Source organism: Carassius auratus, chromosome 44 (assembly GCF_003368295.1).
Source record: "Carassius auratus strain Wakin chromosome 44, ASM336829v1, whole genome shotgun sequence".
NCBI classification, from domain to species: Eukaryota; Metazoa; Chordata; class Actinopteri; order Cypriniformes; family Cyprinidae; genus Carassius; species Carassius auratus.
The window spans coordinates 39,916-60,568 of NC_039286.1; the positions used below are offsets into that span (position 1 = coordinate 39,916).

Here is a 20,653-nt window from a genome sequence, read left to right on the forward strand (position 1 = left end):
TGGTCCAAGGTGTTTAAAGGACAAGTTCGCCGATTTTCAACCAATTTTGTATTGTCACAATGTAAACAATGCATATTCTTTTTTTAATGTCACCTAAAAAGACATCCCCATCTACCGGCCTTGTGTGAAAACTACTATGAAAACCCGAATGGAAGCAAAAGCTTGGTTCAGCAGGTTAAAGCAAGGGAAATAAAAAGCCAAACTACTTCCAAATACTTTTAAAAACATTTTATTTGAAACATATCAATACACAAAGTGTTGTTCACATGCGTAATAAAATAATTTATGCCTAATATTAGTCTCTCTGGCTAGGAGTCATCCAATGACTAAAATGTGACTGAAAATGACTAGAACCATCAAACGGTGACATTCCTCCCCAAGTTCCTCTACTGCGCTGACCATCCAAAAATAAACATGCATTGAACGATAGAAGTCTATAGGGCAAAGCATGTGTAGAAGTTGCACCAAAAATCTTTATTTTGGTATCCAATTTACATGTGAATCTCACAAAAAGGTCCAGGTCGCATTTTACCCAAATCATGAGAAAAATATATATTTTAATTGTATATTATTTTACATTTTGCTAAAGGATAATGAAGCCTATTTTAGGACCCTGGGAGTGAGAGGGAATCATCCACAAGTGGCCAAAAATGTGGCTTTTTGTTCTCTTTAAAATGTTTTTTTTTCCCTAGATTTTGAGGTGAAATATGCCAACACTGTCTTAATAAGATTCACCGATTATATTTTCTAGTTCCTTTTGCTAAACAAAAACAAAACAAAAAAACAAGGGGAAAAAATGAACCAATGTGTTGCTGTCAAAGTTGGTTAAGAGTTGAATTATTGCACAAATTTTTCAATCAGATCATCCGGTACACCTATTATCAATGCATAAATGACCTGCCTTATATTACACCTATTGTGTAATTCATCCCTGTTGAATGTGTTTTCAAAGTCTGAAATTAATTTGTTTCATCAAAACAAATGCACTGACTCTCTACTTATATATTCGAACATAAATCCTATATACAGCATCATTGGCTGTCCTGCTTGTTAGAACTTTCAACGGCAAAAGATTATTAATATTTGTACAAAAGATTTCATTAAAATCTCTAAATATGCACCTTTAACCCATACCCATACTCATCATAACTAACCAAAATCAGACATTATATGACGAGTAACAGCTACGGTTTTGAAGACAGTTAGTGGGATGCTGGACAGATTTACACAACATTGATTTTTGATGCTTGTTTCATGTCTGTCAGATTAAACCAACTGCATTTTCTGGCTATCAATGAGATATTTAACCACTGTACCATATACTGCAAAGAAAATCTTCTGGAAGATGACTACGTGGCATACTTATGAGACCTGGGTGTCGAATACAACAACCTGGTGGTTTTTATACATAATATAAACATAATTAGATACATGACAACCAAAAGAGCCGGAAAATGCATGAGGTTTTGCAGTGGTGACAGACTGCAAGACAATCAATTAGCATAGATCTAAAAGTATTGGTGCAAATCCAATCAAGCTAAATAAATGATAAGCACACAAAGCGTGGACGATAAATTTAGGATTCCATCTGTAGCATTACACTCTTAGTTTAAGGTTTTATAACTGCCACAACAAGGAAACTACTGAGCCAAGAAATAAAAGTTAATTTTGATGTTTCAACTCCATAATAGAGGGTTTTGAAGGAATACTGAATTCTTTGTACTGATTTTTTTTAGAGATTTTTCCCAGGTTCATTGTGAAGGGAATTACCAGAGTAAAAATCGAATGGCTAGCCCTGATGTCTTAAATGACCAAAAATAAAAAGCAGAGAATAACATTTTTAAAAACCCACACAGATATAAATCCCTTTAGAAAGCTGCTCTCTCTATGATAGTTTGGAGTCTTCAGGGACGGGGGGCTGGAAGTTAAGAAGGGAGATGGTCGGGTCTTCAGCTGGTTCTGACCCGAAATACGAGTCGCCCTCCAGTTCCAGAAGGATGGGCAGGTCGCTGGCACTGGTTTCAGTGCTGACGGGATCAGGAAGAATCACGGGCTGAGACATGTACTGAACCAGCTGCTTGCCTGAAAACACCATTTGGTCACATTAGTTGCATAAAAACTACACACCTTTAACACCCAAAAAATATCAAAAGACTGCAACTGCAAAAACTTTATATTTTTACTTTTAACAGTAAAAGACTGTGAAAAATGGTTAGTAAAAAAAAACCTGTTCATTTGTTAACAGCATGTTTCCTTACTTTATATGTTGAAAAACTTTAAAATACTGTCAGAGATTTGAATGAAAAATGACCTTCTTAATTACATCTTATGCTTCTTGTGGCAAACTAGTTAATCATGTGTCTCTTTTACTACCTGTATTATTATGGTGGTTATTAATATATTGTGCAGCTAAAAAATAAAAGTTATACATTTTGATGGAATATAAATACTACTTTTTTTTTTTTTTTTTACAGCAAATTTAATTCAATGTGTAAAACCTAAAGATGGCTGGCTGTTTTTGTTTGCTTGTTATGTGTTTAGTCTCCTTCTTCTATAAGTTTTACCAGAGACAAACTCCTTAACAATAACCAATACATCCCAAAAAATATTTTGCCTTTGATTATTCAGACGTGTGGGACATTCTATTCCGAGGTGCAGCGTTGCTGTTTAAGCTCTGAACCTTGCTCCCAAGCATTCATCTTGCGAATGTCCATTCCCTTCTTAACAAAACGAATGGTTTTTAAAGCTGCAGCCACCAACATAGATGAGCTCCCATACCAGTTTCAGTGAGGATATGGGCATTCCTACCAGGTCATTCCTATTACTCAATGATAAACCAGAGTTAACTGGGGAAAAAAATAACTACTTCATTGTGCCAAAGAGGATGCTTATAGAAGTGGGGACAAAGTATTGTACAACAAGGCCAGAAACATACTAAAAAAGGAAATCAAGAGTGGCTAAAAAAGCTATACATGATTACCTAAAAGCACATTTTTCAACCAACGACCCAGCGTCAGTATGGCCTGGTCTGAGGAACAAGTACAAGACACCACCCCCACAGTCTACAGAGAGTCAACAACTGGCTGATGATCTGAATGTATTTTACTGCTGGTTTGAAGAGCACAGTCTCGTCCCCCCCCCCCACCCGCTCTGATCTGCACTTCACACATACACTGACACCTTCTACATCTCCCCTCCTCCCCTCTCTTGCTATTCAACCTGCATTTACAGTCTGTGTGGAAGAAAATAACAGAAGACTAGAGCCCCTTTCACACTGCGATTCCGGAAAATACACGGGTGATTTGTCCCGCCAAAAGTTGCCGGGTCGCCTAGATTTTACACTTGCGTTCACACACAACCCGTAAAGGGCCCGTAAAGACACGTGACATCAGGGTGTGACGTGTAATGTAAGAGTCGAAAACGCTAGGCACGTTAACTGCCTAGCGTTTGATGAACATTCATATGTATGTTTCAAATGTAGCATGCAACTCTTTTTACAGCTAAATTATTGGTCAAGCCGCAAATAAGCACAACAATGTTTAAACAATTACATATAAATTATCAGTTTGTTGTTTAACACACATGCACAAAGATATTTTTTCGTACAAGATGCAAGAAACATATGGCAAGAAATCTGTAGATTCGTCCATAACAACAAAAGACAATACTTTATTGAACCTTTTCTAATAAGTGTGCGCTGCAAACACAAGCATTTTTTGATGATCGTTTCGGTCCAGTCCACTCATTTTATCAGGTTTAAACACAGCTCTCATTGTTTTTTTTTTTGTTTGTTTCTTTGCCTGACAGTGGCAGCAGATATGCGATCACATTTCTAATTTGAGGCTGTATTACGTCGATTCTGGCATCCAACATCACAACAAGATGATATTTTAAGCTCCTTACGTAGCCGAATCTGTGCTGGTTTGAATGGGCCATCTCCAGTTTCCCCTTTGTTTTGCTGCCTCCAGCAAGTGCTGTGATGGCGGCTGACCCTAGTTACCTGTGGTTGGCCTGGCCATGCATCACTCAGGAAACAACAGGCCAATCAGGAGAGAGGCTCATGAATATTAATCAGACCGGTCAAAATCGACCTGCTCTTAGCAGACCTCCTGAGAAATGAGCTGTACAAATATACTGATATGGTTTTTGGTACTTATATGGCAAATATATATTCTTAAGGACATCAAAACCTAAAATAAAATTCCAGAAAGGGGTACAATGTGTGACCTTTAAAGAGCTGGCTGACTGGTGCAGTTATAATAACCTGGAGCTCAACACGCATAAAACAGTGGAGATGATAGTGGACTTCAGGAGAAACCCCCCTGCACTCCCCCCACTCACCATCTTGAACAGCACTGTGGCTGCAGTAGAGAAACTCTCCTGGGCACCATCATCTCTCCGGACCTGAATTGGGACACTCACATAGACTCCATTGAAATAAAGGCCCAGCAGAGGCTGTACTTCCTTCCCTAAATGAGGAAATACAACCTGCCACAGGATCTGCTGATAAAGTTCAAATCAGCCATCACTGAGTCCATCCTGCGTTCATCCATATTGGTCTAAATTTGCTCAGTATTCAAATCAGGCATCAAGAGACTACAACGGACAGTCAGGACTCCTTCGAAAAATACTGGTTTCCCACTGCCTAACCTCCAAAATCTTTACACATCCAGCGTGATAAAAAAAAAAGCGTGACCCCACACATTCAGCCCACCTTCTCTTTCAACTGTTGCCCTATGGTCAGCGCTACAGAGCATCAATCCCTAGAACAGCCAGACACAAGAACAGTTTTCCTTCCTGCAGACTATATTCAGCATGAACAATTAAAACTTTTATCACTATATACTGCCCATTATAACTGACACATTAATTACATAGAATCAGAAGATTGTTCACTTGTATATAACATATCACTACAATTATTAAAACAATTGTTTTTTTCTCTATATTTCTGTATTATATTGCATTATTAAATTTTCGGCTTTTCTTATATTAGTGTTTTATTTTATCCTTAAGTGTAATTCCTATGGATGTCTGCACTATCATGTGTGTTTGCACTTTGTCTGCATTTTCTTCTGCACTGATGTGTGTAAACATACTTGTAAATAAAGTCCTGACTTCTGAAATATTGCTGCCATATTTTTACAGTAAATTGGTGGCAACCATGTGTCGTTTCTTTCTATACATTTTTGGGGTTTATTTATTTATTAACAGTGTATGTCTTTGCATTTTAAATCAAAATTTGTATTTTCAAGCACCCTAAATACCTGAATCTTCAGTGTCTGCATCCGATTCAGTTTCTTTCACAGGTTCAGGTGACAGAAGGTCCTGGATCTGTAAAGAGACCACAGATGTATGATGAACTAAGACTCAGATTTCAGATTTCAGAGTGCTCACCACGACTGAAAAAAATGAAGATGTTAACCTTACTTCCCACACAACTGATGCTTTCATGCTAAGAGAAAGTAAACTACATGAACAGGTATTAACCCTAAAGCAATCTGCAGTTCAACCACCTTAACTTCTAGCGATCTGATAAACATCTCTCATTTGAAACTATGTCAAATATTTTCTGATATAAACAGATCAGACAGGTTTGAAGTCTTTGCATAGTGTTCATTCTGTGAGCCGTGGATCTTATGGAGCCATTTAGACACTGAAATCACACTAGCAGTCTGCTTTCTTAGTGTTATTTCTGCGTTTTATATATTCTATATACAGAATTATAGCTGAAATAACTATATAAATAATTACATAAATTACAAAAGAAAAAATCATTAATAAATGAATAAAACTTACACTAGCCAGGCTGTCCAGATCCACATCAACAGAAGACGATGTGAAAATCTGTGAATCACAACCATACATTATTCAACAGTACATTATTTTAATGTTTAACTTTACATGATTTATACATTCATGCATGCATGAAGTGCACAACAACAACAAAAAAAATATGTATATGGTGTTGAAGACTGAAACAGTATTTACATCAAAGAAAGGCGAGGCGTCAAAGTTAATGGACTGAGCATTGAGGATCTGCTGAAGGTTGTCTAATCCAGAGTCAATGGTCTCTAGATGATCGCTTAGTTCTGCCCTGTGGTAGAAAGAGAAAGCAAAGAGAAACACTCACAAACTCTCAAACACCACACACAAACCAGCCAGTTCCACTCTCCAAAAAACACTCTGTAATTTAATGATTACTTCTACAAAAGCAGCTAACAAAAATCTGCAATTTCACTTCAGCAATAACAGGAAGCATTTCCTATAAAACAGGAGAGAGGCCGGTCCCCAGAAAGATCAAAACTGTGATGATGTCACAGAGGCAGGCGGAGCTGCTGACCTCATCACATCAATATCCAATCAGAGGTAGGAGGGGAACAGGGGTCAAAGGGGGATTGGGTAAATGGAGGTTTCAATGAGAGCACAAAACAAGTGCTTGGTTTAAAAGCTGTGCCACACTCCATACTTTTTTCCCGCTAGACATAATAAATTGTGCGATCGTGGGGTTGCACTTGTCAAATTAAGCTCAAGAGCTCCCAAACACGCTATTTTACACTTTCAACAACCTCCAGCACACCTGAGCTCACCGATGACTAATAAGCATTCAGCGTTTCTCAGGTAAACGGTGGTAGAAATTACTGAATGAGCCTGGTCAACTACTGTTGTTTTTAAACGTGCTCTAGAAATAAATTTAACTTGACAAGACAAGCTAAGCGCGGTTAACGTCTATGTGATTAAGCACAGCGTCAGGCGTTCTGGGGACGGATCGGCCGACTGAAATGCTAACCCGGAATGAGGCCTGAGGTGTAGAGACGAGGTGGAGAAGCTGGAGAAAAGGCGAGAGATCTCACACATCTGAGGATAACTGAAAAGAAAGAAGCACAACATGGCACTGGAGACAGCAGGGGGTGCTACACACATCAACAGGCCTCTGCCACAGTCAAAAATCTTTCTGTTCTGGGTGGAACGGAAACTAGAGCCAATGTACAGATCATTCTGAATTGGGTTTTTATTGAAGTCCAGGTGTTTTGGAGCCACCAGACATTGCTGAATGGTTATCAATATATTCCTCAATATATTTTCTTTTAAATATTTTTAAACAGTTTAATGTTAACGGACCAATCCGTAAAAATGAGCCACATACTACATATTAGTCCGAATAACAGTGTGATTTTGTGTATTCTAGTGCTTTCACGGGACGTCATAGGTTTCATTCATGTTTGAAACAACAATCAAGTACACATTAGCTTAAAGTTAAATTACTAATAAAATAAAAGAGCCCCAAATGTAGCGCCAGAGGGGCCATGAGATGACTTGAATATGAAATAATGCATTGGCTCACATGAGTATCTGATAAAGTATCAGTATTACTCACTATGCCAGTCTAAACAGAGCATCCAAATAGCACAAATAAGTGCAAGCTGAAAAATTTGTTCATACCATTGATTCCCCTGGGACATTTAATAAAAAAAGGACCTGCTCATTAGTTTTTAAACTTTTCTGGTTGATGTGGAAATGGATAGTTCACCTAGAAATGAAAATCCTGTCATTAAAAACTTACCCACATCCTTTAGTACACAATTGTTTTGTACAAAATTCAAAAAGAGCAGACAATGCTCTTTTCCACACAACTGAAGTGGATGGTGACCATAGCTTTCAAGCTTTAAATGGGTCATATGATGCGATTTCAATTTTTCCCTTTCTCTTTGGAGTGTTAAAAGCTCTTGGTGCATAAAGAAAATCTATAAAGTTGTAGAGACTAAAGTCTCAAACCAAAAGAGGTATTCTTTATCAAAGTCAAGACTTTGAATGCCTCAAAAATGCTCCCCAAAATGCCTCATTCAAACACGCCCCCACGTCTATGTCACTATGTGGAAATATTTGCGTAATTCTTCCCAAATGTTCATGCAAACAAAAAAGGCTTGGTTTCAGTAACACAGTTAGCGTTGAAGCAGCCATGTCAGAGAGATGCTGTGTGTATCTAGGTGAAAGCAAAGCACTTTATTTGGCCTTCCGCTTGTCGGAAGGAGGGACTTTGCAGAAGTTAATGTGTTTGAAGGAGGCGGGGCATAGAGGACCTACAATAATATAAAGTATTTGAAAAATAATGTTTTTTCATTTCAAGCATTTCAAGCATTTCAAATTATTCTGTTACACCAAATACACAAATAATGTTCTTTAAAAAAAGCATCATATGAACCCAGACAACAAACAAAACAGTTATTTTAGAATCATTGATATTCTTGCATAGTTTTTAATCAATATTTTGAATCCGGTATTATTTTTATATTTTGTTTTCACATTAGTTTAGTAATTTTATAGTATTTATTGTATTTTATAAGATTTTATTTTATATATTTTTAGTACTTAAAGTTAACTTAAATGAGAAATGTTGCCTTGGCAACTAGCTGAACTGAAAAATTATATTTAATATTTTTTTATATTTAGTTTTAGTTAGTGAAAACATCTCTCAGACTAAAAAAAAAGCACCATACGGTGTCATAACTAGTGTATTAAGGTTATTCTTTAGAAACCATATGATCATTTTGTGTGAGAACAGACCAAAGTTTAAAAAAATTATTTAGAAGAATGACTGTGCAGAAAATCTTTCTTCCGGGTTGGTACAAGTTTCGGCTGTTTTTTTTTGATCGTGGATCTAATGACGTAGATGATGGTGGAACTCCTTATATGAGCATTTCTCTCATTCTCCATATAACTGCGTTTTTGGATATGAGGGAAAGTTTACCGTGTTCAGCTTCCCAAAGAACCCAGCGTTACACGAACAGTGGATGCAGTTTGTTTTTCCGGGGCAGCAATGGAGTGTATCAAGTGTGTTTGTGTGTTCTGGTCAGTTGAGTGACAAATGTTTTATAAACAAGGCCCAAGTCAACGCTGGATTTGCACATCGTTTGCTATTAATACATGGGAGTGGTCCCAGTGATAAAAGACCCCATTCACGTAAGTACAATTGCATCAGATTTCTGTCTTTTGTTGGAAATCAGCACATAAGTGAATATAGGTTAATGGAAACAACAAGAAACATCAGTATTATAGCTCCACCCACTCCACCCAAATAAAAATTCTCACATGCATAATGAAATGTACCAATAAAAGCCGTCACCATCCACTTTCATTGTACTGAAATGAGCAGGATCGGTTTTGTGCTGCACAGAAAACAAATCAGTTAGCTAACAGTGACAGAACTTTTATTTTTGGATGAACCATCCCTGGTTAAACCATTACAGGATCACAGAAAGAAAGGGAACTATAGGAAAGTGTTACTCGTTAAGGGAAGACTGTGAACTTAAACGGAGCAGAGAAGCAGTAGGTTTGTTTGTCCTAAACGGATGTATATTTGTTGGTAAAACTCACTTGTCCAAGCAGGCCAAGCTCAGACACTTCTGGTCATTGGGAGGCGGGGTCGGGGCAGTGACGGGCTCGCTCTCCTGGAGGATGGAGTTGATGAAGGTTATAGGGGAAAGGGGCGTGTCCACAGGTACACCGGATCCCACTTCCACTTCCACAGGACACACCTCCTCCTCCTCCTCAGGACTGTGGGCAGGGCTAGAGGGCTCCTCCTTCACGTGGACCAATGGACTTGTTCTGTGAGAAAAAAAAAAAGAGGTGTCAAGACAGCTTCAAGACTTGTATAAACGTGTTAAATCATCTAAACCAACAACATATATTTTACAAATTATTCAGAATTTGGACTGCATTTTAAGAATACTATTCCCATCAACTGGTCAAAATACACAACTCTGCTGTATGCTGCTTGAAAGACGCGCTCTGATGTAAACAATCATGCATGAGAAGCACATGGGGGAACCTGTTTTTATAGAGACTATGGGGGGAACACATGAGGTGCTGAAAAAAAAAAAAAACATTCGCTCTCTGACAGCAGATGGCGCTAAACTGCAGACGTCACTCTGGAAACCCAATAAATAAAGCAGCTGTGCTACTTTCTAAAACATATTTAAACAGTCTCCAGATTTGTGTATTCACTATGGTGTTCAACATGGCGCAAATATATATATATATATATATATATATATATATATATATATATATATATATATATATATATATATATATATATAATATATATATATATATTACACATACAAACACCAACACACACCCTGGAGATTTCATGACTTTTAACTTTAGTTTTTATGACAAACAAACACATTTCTCAAATACATTCTTTTGATTTGGTGGTGAAATGTGCCACATTTTCTGAAACTTGCCTGTCTTCAATCCACTCCTCTGTGGCAACAGGGTTGGACTGCGCCAGTTCTGTGATATCAGAGATGATTGGCCCCGTCTTGACAAGCGATTCAGAATTGAAGACACCCGTTCCTGTGAAAGCTGTAGAGGAGGGCTATGCACAGGAAAACATACTTTACACTTAACAAATCTGGAAATCATTGGAAAATTCAGCTCAGAATTTGAGATATAGTCTTGCAGTACTCACAGAGAGAGCAGGAGATGACTCGAGCGAGTACTGCCGAGAGTATTTGGGCAGGGAGTGTGTGGAGCTGCCGTCATTCAACATCAGAGGCCTGTGAACAAACACAGAGAAAGAAAGAAAGAAAGAGAAAAAATCCCCCATAAAATAAAGGGCACAATAGAAGAAGTAAAACGTTATAACGGACAACAACCACAGCTAACAACTTTTCACATACTGTACCACACTACAGTTAAATAGCAAGCTATCAATGTGGATAGATGAGATTGACTTGCATCTTTCGTTTCACTCCCAGGACTCTGTTGGATCGTGCCAGTGTGATCAAGAACTGAATGAGCTGTGGAAACAAAAGGTAAAATCAGTCAAGACAATCGAAGAATAACATCTTCTATTTACATTAAAAACTAACTAAAATATTGATGTAGGTTAGTATCTTTCTTCACAGAACAGATTTGGTGAAACTTAGCATTATGAGTGGATCCTCTGCTGTGAATGGGTGCCGTCAGAATGAGAGTCCAAACAGCTGATAAAAACATCACAATAATCTACAAGTTATCCACACCACTCCAGTCCTATGTGAAGTGAAAAGCTTTGTGTTTATAAGAAACAAATTCTAAAAAAGCATTTTACCTTCAAACCATCACTGGCAAAAATCTATAACGATGCTTTCTGTAGTGAAAAAGTCAATCTCTTGTTGCCCTTTCACATCAAAATCCACCTACACATTTGTTCAGAACTGTTTTAAGCAGTTTTCTTTGTGCATATATCTCTCCTGATTCAGATGAGAAAACTTTTTCAATGATTTTATGGATAAAGGACTGTTACATGACTGGAGTGGTTCGGATTATTGAAATGTTTTTATCAGCTGTTTGGACTCTCATTCTGACGGCACCCATTCACTCCAGAGGATCCACTGGTGAAACAAAATGAACCAATTCACAATCTGTCATGTTTTGGAAGTAAAATATGATGCTTCTGCCAGTTCATTTAGAATTGAAACTGATAAGGCTGTCTGTGAGGCTGGAATGGATGAACTTTCAACTGCAAAGTCTTTGTTGCAACACTTTTTTTTACCAACAAATGTATGCGTCACTCTGAAAGCAGGAGAAAGTTTACTGATTTCACCTTATTGACGACTTTCTGCTGTTGAACATGTTTCTGTCTCAAAGTGGCAACTTCCCTCCAGAGAGCCTCATTCTCACTGCGGGAGAGAGACAGAAAGATGAAAAATAAAGTTTCAGACAACGAGTTCTGTTAGAAAGTATAAGGACTGAAGTTGTGTTCACAATGAAAATGACAAATATGACTCTAAACTTTGTAAACGCTACTGAAAAAACTCGGGCGGTTGTTTTATTCAGGGTGACTCAGTAAGGCCTGCTTCTCTTAAACTCTGCTCCCTTGACACTGATAAAAAGGAAAAAAAAAATTAGCTCATGAGTTCAATATAGCCACAGAAACATGGACTAAACATTGGAACAAAACTGCAAGGAAAAAAAAACTGAACATCACTGTTAGGGCTGCAACTACAGATTATTCTGAAAATCGATTAGTTGGCCGATTATTTTTCCGATTAATCGGATTTAAACTCCTATTTTTTCATCTGACTCGAAGCCTCTTTTAATTTGTTTTAAATCTCACGTCAGGTTCTTTCGCAATGATTTTTTAAATGTTACAACGCGTTTACATCACCCACAAAGCGGAAGGAGACAAGCGCTGCATCCAAAATCGCATACTGCAAGGAGTCAGCAGTGTTTTGATTTGAGGACGCGGGCAAACGTAAAGAGAACGTAGTGGTGTGTGTCCATTGCAAGATAGAGCTGGCATACCACAACTAGGGCCCTATGATTTCCACGATGCAGAAAAAGCGGAGGGAATCGTGGAATCCAGTCTTAAAAATGGAATTTACAGTTTAGCGCAGAATGGCACGGAAATTTGCCAAATTATGAATGAATTAATCAAAAATAGGTCACTGCACTTACTTATCTGTAAATATTAAGCCGGAACAGTCTATTTAAATATAAATCCTGCATGTTCTGTGTGTCTCTATTAATGAATGGAGCAGATGCGGGTCTTCCTTTATTACAGACACTGAAGTGCGCGTGATGCTCGTGGTGATTTCAGTGTCTGCTGTCTCGCTAAATAAGGACGTGAACACATGAACATCATCTCCAGAACTGCTCTGACAGGCACTTCATGAGCATTTGACCATTTGATTTGAGTAAAACTAGCGTCACATCACATACACAGAACTGTAAAGGTACGTCAACCCGTCAAGTCCGGTTTAGTTTAAAGACAAATATTTGTCAGATATGTATTACTATTGTTCAGCAGAATGTACATAGCCCACTACAAAAAAAGGTTTAGGTTTTCCTGCAGGAAAAGTATGTCATAATAAATAATTATATTATAGCATTCGAAATAGCTTACTACTGTTACTAAAAAGCTTAAACATTGGAGGTCTAACCAATACAGAAAGCTTAAAAATTATTTTGGTAATTACCAATACTGTTAGTTAAGAGCAGCAGTGACACAAACCTTACAAAATTGGTTAAAAACATTTAATACATTTGTTAATCACTGTAGTCTATATAATGAATATAGTGTAAATCTCTAGATCAAAAATAAAACAATCACAGTAATGCTCTGCAGAAACAAGCTCATTCTGTTTCTTTCGATATTTGTAGATGCATTTTTTCCATAGAAATGCGTTATTCAGTTCTGTAATTTGATACGACCGGCTGCAGTTGTATGTGCACTGTGGGCAGACAGACTAATCGATAATGAGAATCACTGTCGATGATTTTCATTATCGATAATAATCGATTTTATCAATTAGTTGTTGCAGTACAGGTTAAAGAACATTTGAAATCATGGACAAGAGTCCAAAAATTTTAAATGTACTACACAAACAACTGCATGGTGCTTTCATAAGCACAGCTGCGTTGCCTGAAAGATCTGCTTAGGAAGCACAAAATATAGGAAACTTTAGTTTGGGGACCAATTCTCACGATTAAATGACTATTAGCTACAAATTTTGACTCCGTAATCTCCTAATTAGTTGCTCATTAATAATCAGTAGTTGTTAAAGGGGTCATGAACTGCACTTTTTAATTATTTGATAATGCTTCCATAGGTGCACTAATAATGTTAGTATGATGAACGACCAATTCGTATGTATTTTATGAGGTGGCTTATTCGTACGAATTCATATGACCTCACTCGTACGATTTTGTACTATGTGTCTAGACCCCAGTGACGGGGTAAGTTTAGGGGTGAGTTTAGGTGTTGGTCATTTCTACAAATTCATACAAATCGTGCAACTCATAAAATACACATGATTTAGCACAAATTGAGGTCGAACAAATCATATGAATAACCCAACTCATAAAATATGTACGAATTGCCATGAGTTCGAACTGGACTTTTACATCAAATGTGGTCATGAATACATTGATCAACTTGAGTTCTGTACACAAGAAGTACAGAAGAAATTAAGAGTGAATAAGAGATTCATTGTGCCATGTAAGGTTGGGCCCATAAACATCACAATGTTGCGCCGGCATATTTGATTTCTCAGTTCATGACCCATTTAAGTTTTAAAAAAAAAGTACATAATTATAAATAAATGAAAAACTAATGATAAAAAAAAAATTTTCATTAGAGACCTATTTATTATCACCATCAGTCCATCAAAATATAACTTTATATGTGATAAGAATAATATGTAAATTTTTTCTTAAAAAAATAATGATATAATATAAATTAAACAATGCGTTGACCTCATTAAGTAAATGATCATTATTTTATATAAAAATGTAGATATAAAATCTAAATGAACACACTATAAAAAGCAATGTTTTCATGTTTAACACTGTAAAAAACTTTTTTTTAAACCCATAACTTTTTTAAAAAAAAGAAAAAAAGAAAATGTACAAGCAATTTCGATGTCAAAATTATTTCCAAGTAAATCTAGGGGGGGTTTTTTCAGTGAAAAGTATCAGGAATAATTGACTTGAGTGACATCATGTGTCTAACATTCATCTCTCTGAGTCCCTGCAGATCAAGTATAACTGTGCGTTCACACCGCCAGCGTCGAGAGCGTCAAAGTGGCCGGAAGTCATTCATTTTCAATGTGAGCCGGCGTCGAGCAGCGGCGAGGAGCGGCGCGGCGCGACTTGGCCGTTGAGAGCGTCGAGGAGAGTTGAAATCAGGGCAACTTTATGGTAATGATCTATGACGCGGTTGGGCAGCAACCAATCAGAACGTAGAAGTCCACCGCTTGAGAGGATTCCAGAGAACGCAGTCCTGTAAACTTTGGTTCCGACCACATTAGTTCCCAAGCAAAATGGAGGAGAGATTGATCATTGCTGTTGCGGGTTTCCCAATAATCTACGACGTGTCCCTGTTTGCGTACAGGGACATAAATAAAAAAAATGATGCGTGGACCAAGGTTAGCAAACATAACTACAATAAAGGTATTTCCGCCGATCAATTTCTTACTTTTACATTTAAAATATTTAATGAGGTTAACTTATAAGGTTACCCACCTTGTGGTCAGTCATATAAGATCAACAAGCTTGTTTGCTTTGCGGCCCCTTTAAATACAAGATAATCATTCGAACTACGTCAGAGCGTCAGAGCGCTCACGAATCTTTCTACAGCGTTGTTGGCAGCGCGTCCAGAGCGATTTTTGACGCTCTCGACGGCGGCGGTGTGAACGCACAGTAAGAGACAGAGATTATGAGAGGACTGCATTATAACCCAGCATTGCTCATCTGTAAAAGAGCAAAGTGCAGGAAGAAGCTTTTTAAGAGTCCCCTCCTCCAATCAAGTGCCCTTCCCCTGCTCACCCCTCAGCAGATGGGACGGGGGTTTATGGGACAGGTGTGGATTCCTGTAAGCAGGGTGATCAGACCTCTCCCAAATCTCCATTCAGACTCAGAGATTCAAATCTCCTTCACACGCCGAAACAGACTTTCAAAAAACTAACTAAATTCTGAAATCAGTGAATTTGGTGTGAAAGGCAAGAAAAGAATTTTTACAAACAAAATAGAATCACCAACAGTATATTTTACTGTCTGATGCTATTCCACACTGAACTTTAATTATAACTTGATTGATCAATAAATTAGCCATTATGAATTAGCATTATTCTATCATTTTTCTATATGTTGGCTGCATATCTATTAAAAATACACACCTTTGCTAATGTATTAAATGTGTTAAATACAAGACGGGGAAAACAGAAATAAAATACAGATTTATTTTAAATAATAGAAAATATTATTTAATAAATAATAAGTAATTTCAATTGTATTTATTATTTAAATGTTATTTTAATATTTGGAAAATTCTCTTAATTTCACATGTTAATACATTAACTACAGCACCCATTCTGAAAACACATTACATTCACGGACTTGAATTCAAACTTAAAACACACCTTAGGTGTCAGAATAATAGACTGACTGGTGTTAAATTATTTAAAAAAGATATTTTTTTTGGGGGGGGGGGGGGGTGATTTCAGAAATCGGTCACATATTCAGAGGACTAAAAAAGTTATTGCAGGGGTGACACGTCCAAGCAGACATCTTTCATAATATTCTGCCGGTGTGTACCAAAGGACCACTGTTCGTTTGTGTGTGTGTGTGTGTGTTTATATTTTGGGGAAAAATTTCTACCAAAAATTTAGCAAAACCTGACAAAATTGGAAAGTATAAAAATAACGTTTTTTTGAAAATCTAAAGACGCAGAACGTTTTCTGTGAGTAGCAGCGGTGGGCTTGGGCTAAAACGTGTATAATTACCTGTATATAAAAACAATAGAAGTCTATGTAATGTCCTAAATTATATAGCTAGGTAAACATGTGTATGTGTGTGTGTGTCACAAACACATGACGAACCCTACAGACCCATCCAGCTGTGAGAGCGACAAGCTGAGAGCAGCTGCCGAACCACATCACACTGGTGAGAGGACAGCCGTCCGTTTTAGAGCCATGACTAGCAGGGGGTCACAAAGAGATTAACCCACATTCATGTCTTCAGCATTACACTAGAAACTGCTTTTGATATCATATGAAAACAGATTTTATATATATATATATATATATATATATATATATATATATATATATATATATATATAAAAAATAACTCACTGATGCTGAGACAACAGTGATCTGAATTTGCACCTCAGTGTGTATAATTCAATAAATTAATAAAGGTGACTTGATAAATACATAAATAAGATGCACTGACAGTTCTGAACTTACTATGGACGTCTATTGGACATAAGTACACAAATACAATGCAAAAAATATTATTTTATGTATTAAATACTCACACTTTTCCCAGTAGGTTTAGAGACTACACGAAAGCCAGTTTAGACACCAAACAGAAACTTTAGACTAAAACTAAAATTAAAATGTAAATAATTTTAAAAAAATTAACCGTTAATAGAAACTATTATAGTATTTCAATATTAAAATGACACAGATTTGAATTTGTAACCCATTTTGTAAAACAAATAATAATAAATAACATCCACTCACAGTTCTTACTACATACTTTGGAAGCCTATTGGCTAAACATAGACAGATACAATGCAGAAAATACTCTTTATATATATATATATATATATATATATATATTATTTTAACACAGAAAACTGTTTTAATTCCTTAAATAAGGACTAAATTCTTGGTCGGGGACCGGCCAACTATTACATCAGCTAAACTTTTCCCAGTAGGTTCAGTAACTATATGAAAGCCGGTTTAGACCAAATTAATCCAGAACAAGGAGATGAAATGGTAGACAAATGTTTTGGCCAAAACTAAATGAATTGTGACTTACTGTTTGAGGGTGCTGATTTTGGAGTCCATCGACTCCTGCTTGCCCTTCATGAACTGGACATCTGTGATCATTTTAGACATTTCTTCAGTGCTCAGCTTTAAGTCTTCGTGTTTAATATTTGACACCTGCAGATGGACACAATGAAAAAGTCAAGGATACGAACTGAGAAGTGTGTGTGATCGCATGATTGGGTGAGTCGAGTCTGTCGTGACCCATTTCTGAACCTCACGTAGTGGAAAGCACGTGCTAACGGTTTGATTTCCACCCCGAGCTGGACATTTGGACAGAGCAGGAGAGGAAAGACTATAAATTGGAGGGTTGGAAAGTTCCATCGATGGAGCATCAGAGTGACGCCAGATTAAGTGCCCCACAACATCGGCCTCTAATCCACACGTCTCCAGCTGGCTTCCTCTCAGACCTGCTGATTATCACAATCTGGCACTGAGCCAATGTGAATAAGAGGGACACCGGGAATCAAAGTGGCCTGAGGAAACCCAGCAGAGCACATGGAAACCATCACAAACACAAAAAAAACTTGATCTGGTTACCCATCACCAGACTGTGTGCACTGAGAAATCTGTACAACTTCTGAATGGAAATATATAATAATCATTTATTTATTATTATAATTCATTTATATGCACAAATACATATTTATACTGTGCATTATGACATGTTATATTATGCATTTACATATTAATTTGCAGATTTCCATTTTATTTATGAACGTTACACATTAAGGCTGTCAGTCGAATAAAATACACGGATTTATAATTAATCCAATGATTTCTGACCATTATTTAAATTAAAATTAAAAATTAAATTCATGCATTTAGCAGACCTATCATGTGTTCCCGGGGGAATCGGACCCCCAACCTTGTGCTTGATAACGCAATGCTCTACCATTTGAGCTACAGGAACACTATTTAGACAGCAGAATGAGACACATCATAAAATGTAGTAAATGTGAAAAGAACATGTGTTGTAGGCTGGGCGATTTAGCGGTAATCACGGAACCCGACTTACTGACTAGATGCGCATGATCATATCGAAAATGCTAACAATATATCAGTAAAATCCATCAAGTGTACATAAACAAAACAATAGAAAGCCTTTCCTGCTAGTTACACCCCTACATTAGAAGCTACACATAATGCTGTCCAGTAAGAAAGGTTCTTTTATTAGTTAAACAGCAGGTTTCACAGCCAAACATGAATAGCAGGGAATCCCCTAAAAACCCAGAATAATTCAGTCCACATTAGTGGTCTGACATCACGACTACGTCCTAAATGAACTTCAGCCTGACTGCATAGCTGCTCTGAATCGAAAAGCCTCTCTGAAACACCAACTAACTAAAAACCTGGACCTCATTCAAACTCAAGGTCACCGCTGCTGATATCTCACAAACACTCAGTTCAATATATTCTCAGATGTTCCAGCAAAGGCAGGCCATCAGGAAGATGAGTTTCTACCTACCGTTGTGACTTTCCTCTTGATATTCTCCAGCAGATTCTCCTGTCCGCGGATAAAATATGGATGCTGGAATTCTGTATCGTCTTTCTCTGGTTTTACCAGCCCACCCTGCTCAATGTGGACAACTTTCCGGAAGCCATCTAGGAGGAATATATTAACGTGTTATATATTTGGCTTCAAAGTTTTTATACAGATAAAGAATAAAGCATCTAAAATTGGCACCTTGAATAAAGCTTTATAAATAAAATGTTCTATTATCATCAAATATAGACAATTAGAGATTAAAATAATAAAATACTGCTTTTGAAGCTATAGAAATAAACAGACTTGACTTAAATAATGATTTTCGTCCACATTTTTGCATTTTTCAACAAAAGACTAATCTAAATATTTAATAACCTAAAGATTTATTCTAAACATACATGATGTAAAAATAATTAATGCGCATAACATCATAAATATTGTGCACAATTCGATTCATAATTTCTTTTCAAAGCACTTTTAGAAACCTTGGAGTGTTGTACAATTAAAAACAAAAAAATACATTTACAATTAAAAAAAATACGGTTAAACATAAAATAGAAAAAAAGTATCATATTAGAGAAAGAGAATAATTGATCTTAACAAAGTGCTCAGAAAAAAACTAAATTGAAATTGATTGTAAACATCTTGTTGAGTTGATCAATTAGGTTTATTACATAGCTGATAGAATTTTCTTATACTTACACATATTAAGCTGGCGAACAAAACTGGCCATGTTGTTGTGCTTAAAATATTTCGGCAGAACCTCTTTGGAAAACCTGCCCTGGTCAAACACATGGAAGCTGTTCCCGCTCTGCAAACACATCAGAAGTGATGAAAACAGAAGGTTTAGTGGACAAACACATCCACAACAGACAAGATGCCAAAAGATTCAAATCAGCTTCAGTTCATTCTGAAATTCAAACAGAGCTTTAGATATTCCTGATGGTAACAAACCCATGCACCAGGCAAACTCCTGATTTAGACAAGTGATGGATACTATTAATTCAATACTTCAGGTAACACATTCTTATCAGTTTATTTGGTGCCTCTGGTTCAAGTCTGATCTGATTTATGACGACTGAATCTAATAAGGCAAATCTGTTAAGGCCCCTTTACCCCAAATATCAACAGGCCCATTTCTATCACAAGGTAAAACCTACAGTAAATTCAGGTTTATGTGCCTGCAAATCAGAGGTTATTTTAGGACGTGCTGGTTCAGGCCTAGGCTAGAGCTGATCACAGATGAATCTAACTCTAATCCAGCTCTGAACCCTCGATCAGACTCTTAACTCACGGGGCTCCAGCAGATCAGCGGGTCTGTGTCCGGATCCTCCACCAGCGTCCACAGTTTGGTCAGAAACGCAGGTACATTATTGCCCGAGACCACCATACCTCCGGGCCCCACGCTGTGATACTCCATCACGAATAGTTTAGTGATTGTTTCTGACGATATTTACACCTCTGTGATAAAGAGCAGAGTTACACTGTCAAAGTGTGTCTGAACGAAAACGGACACGAATCTGATTATATTTTCTCCTCGGACTGTCCAGATCCCGTTTAGAAAGCGATATATAATATGAAATGAATTTGAATAAGTGTTTTCAATAAATCAGAAGTAGAGGAAATTTCCATTAAATCCGCAAAGCGTAGAAACTGCGTAGAAACAAACAGCGCTTAGAAGAGTCGCGATCTGATGACGCCACCGCGACGCGTGTTTAAAAACATCCACTTTTTTAAAGGAGCTTACACACTAAACACACAAATAAAAACGCAAACAATCTCAATATTATTTGTTTAAACATGTTTAAAATAATTAATTTAAACATATAAAAGG

General features: G+C 37.1%; 1 protein-coding gene across 2 annotated transcripts; it reads right to left on the reverse strand.

Moving 5' to 3' along the window:
• Positions 1-213: 213 nt before the first annotated feature.
• Positions 214-20,517, reverse strand: LOC113062031 (heat shock factor protein 1-like). 2 transcript variants are annotated; one of them, XM_026231532.1, is made up of 14 exons: positions 20,114-20,517; positions 19,522-19,630; positions 18,799-18,935; positions 17,323-17,447; positions 11,597-11,672; positions 10,747-10,808; positions 10,478-10,565; positions 10,251-10,384; positions 9,376-9,606; positions 6,791-6,868; positions 5,992-6,097; positions 5,800-5,847; positions 5,268-5,334; positions 214-2,082 (listed from the first exon to the last, which is right to left on the reverse strand). In XM_026231532.1, the coding sequence occupies exons 1-14, from the start codon at positions 20,237-20,239 to the stop codon at positions 1,886-1,888; spliced, it is 1,584 nt and encodes a 527-aa protein (XP_026087317.1). In that variant the 5' UTR covers positions 20,240-20,517; the 3' UTR covers positions 214-1,885. The 2 variants fall into 2 exon arrangements, with proteins under 2 accessions (XP_026087317.1, XP_026087318.1); XM_026231533.1 differs by lacking the exon at positions 6,791-6,868 and having other exon boundaries at positions 1,886-2,082.
• Positions 20,518-20,653: the final 136 nt, after the last annotated feature.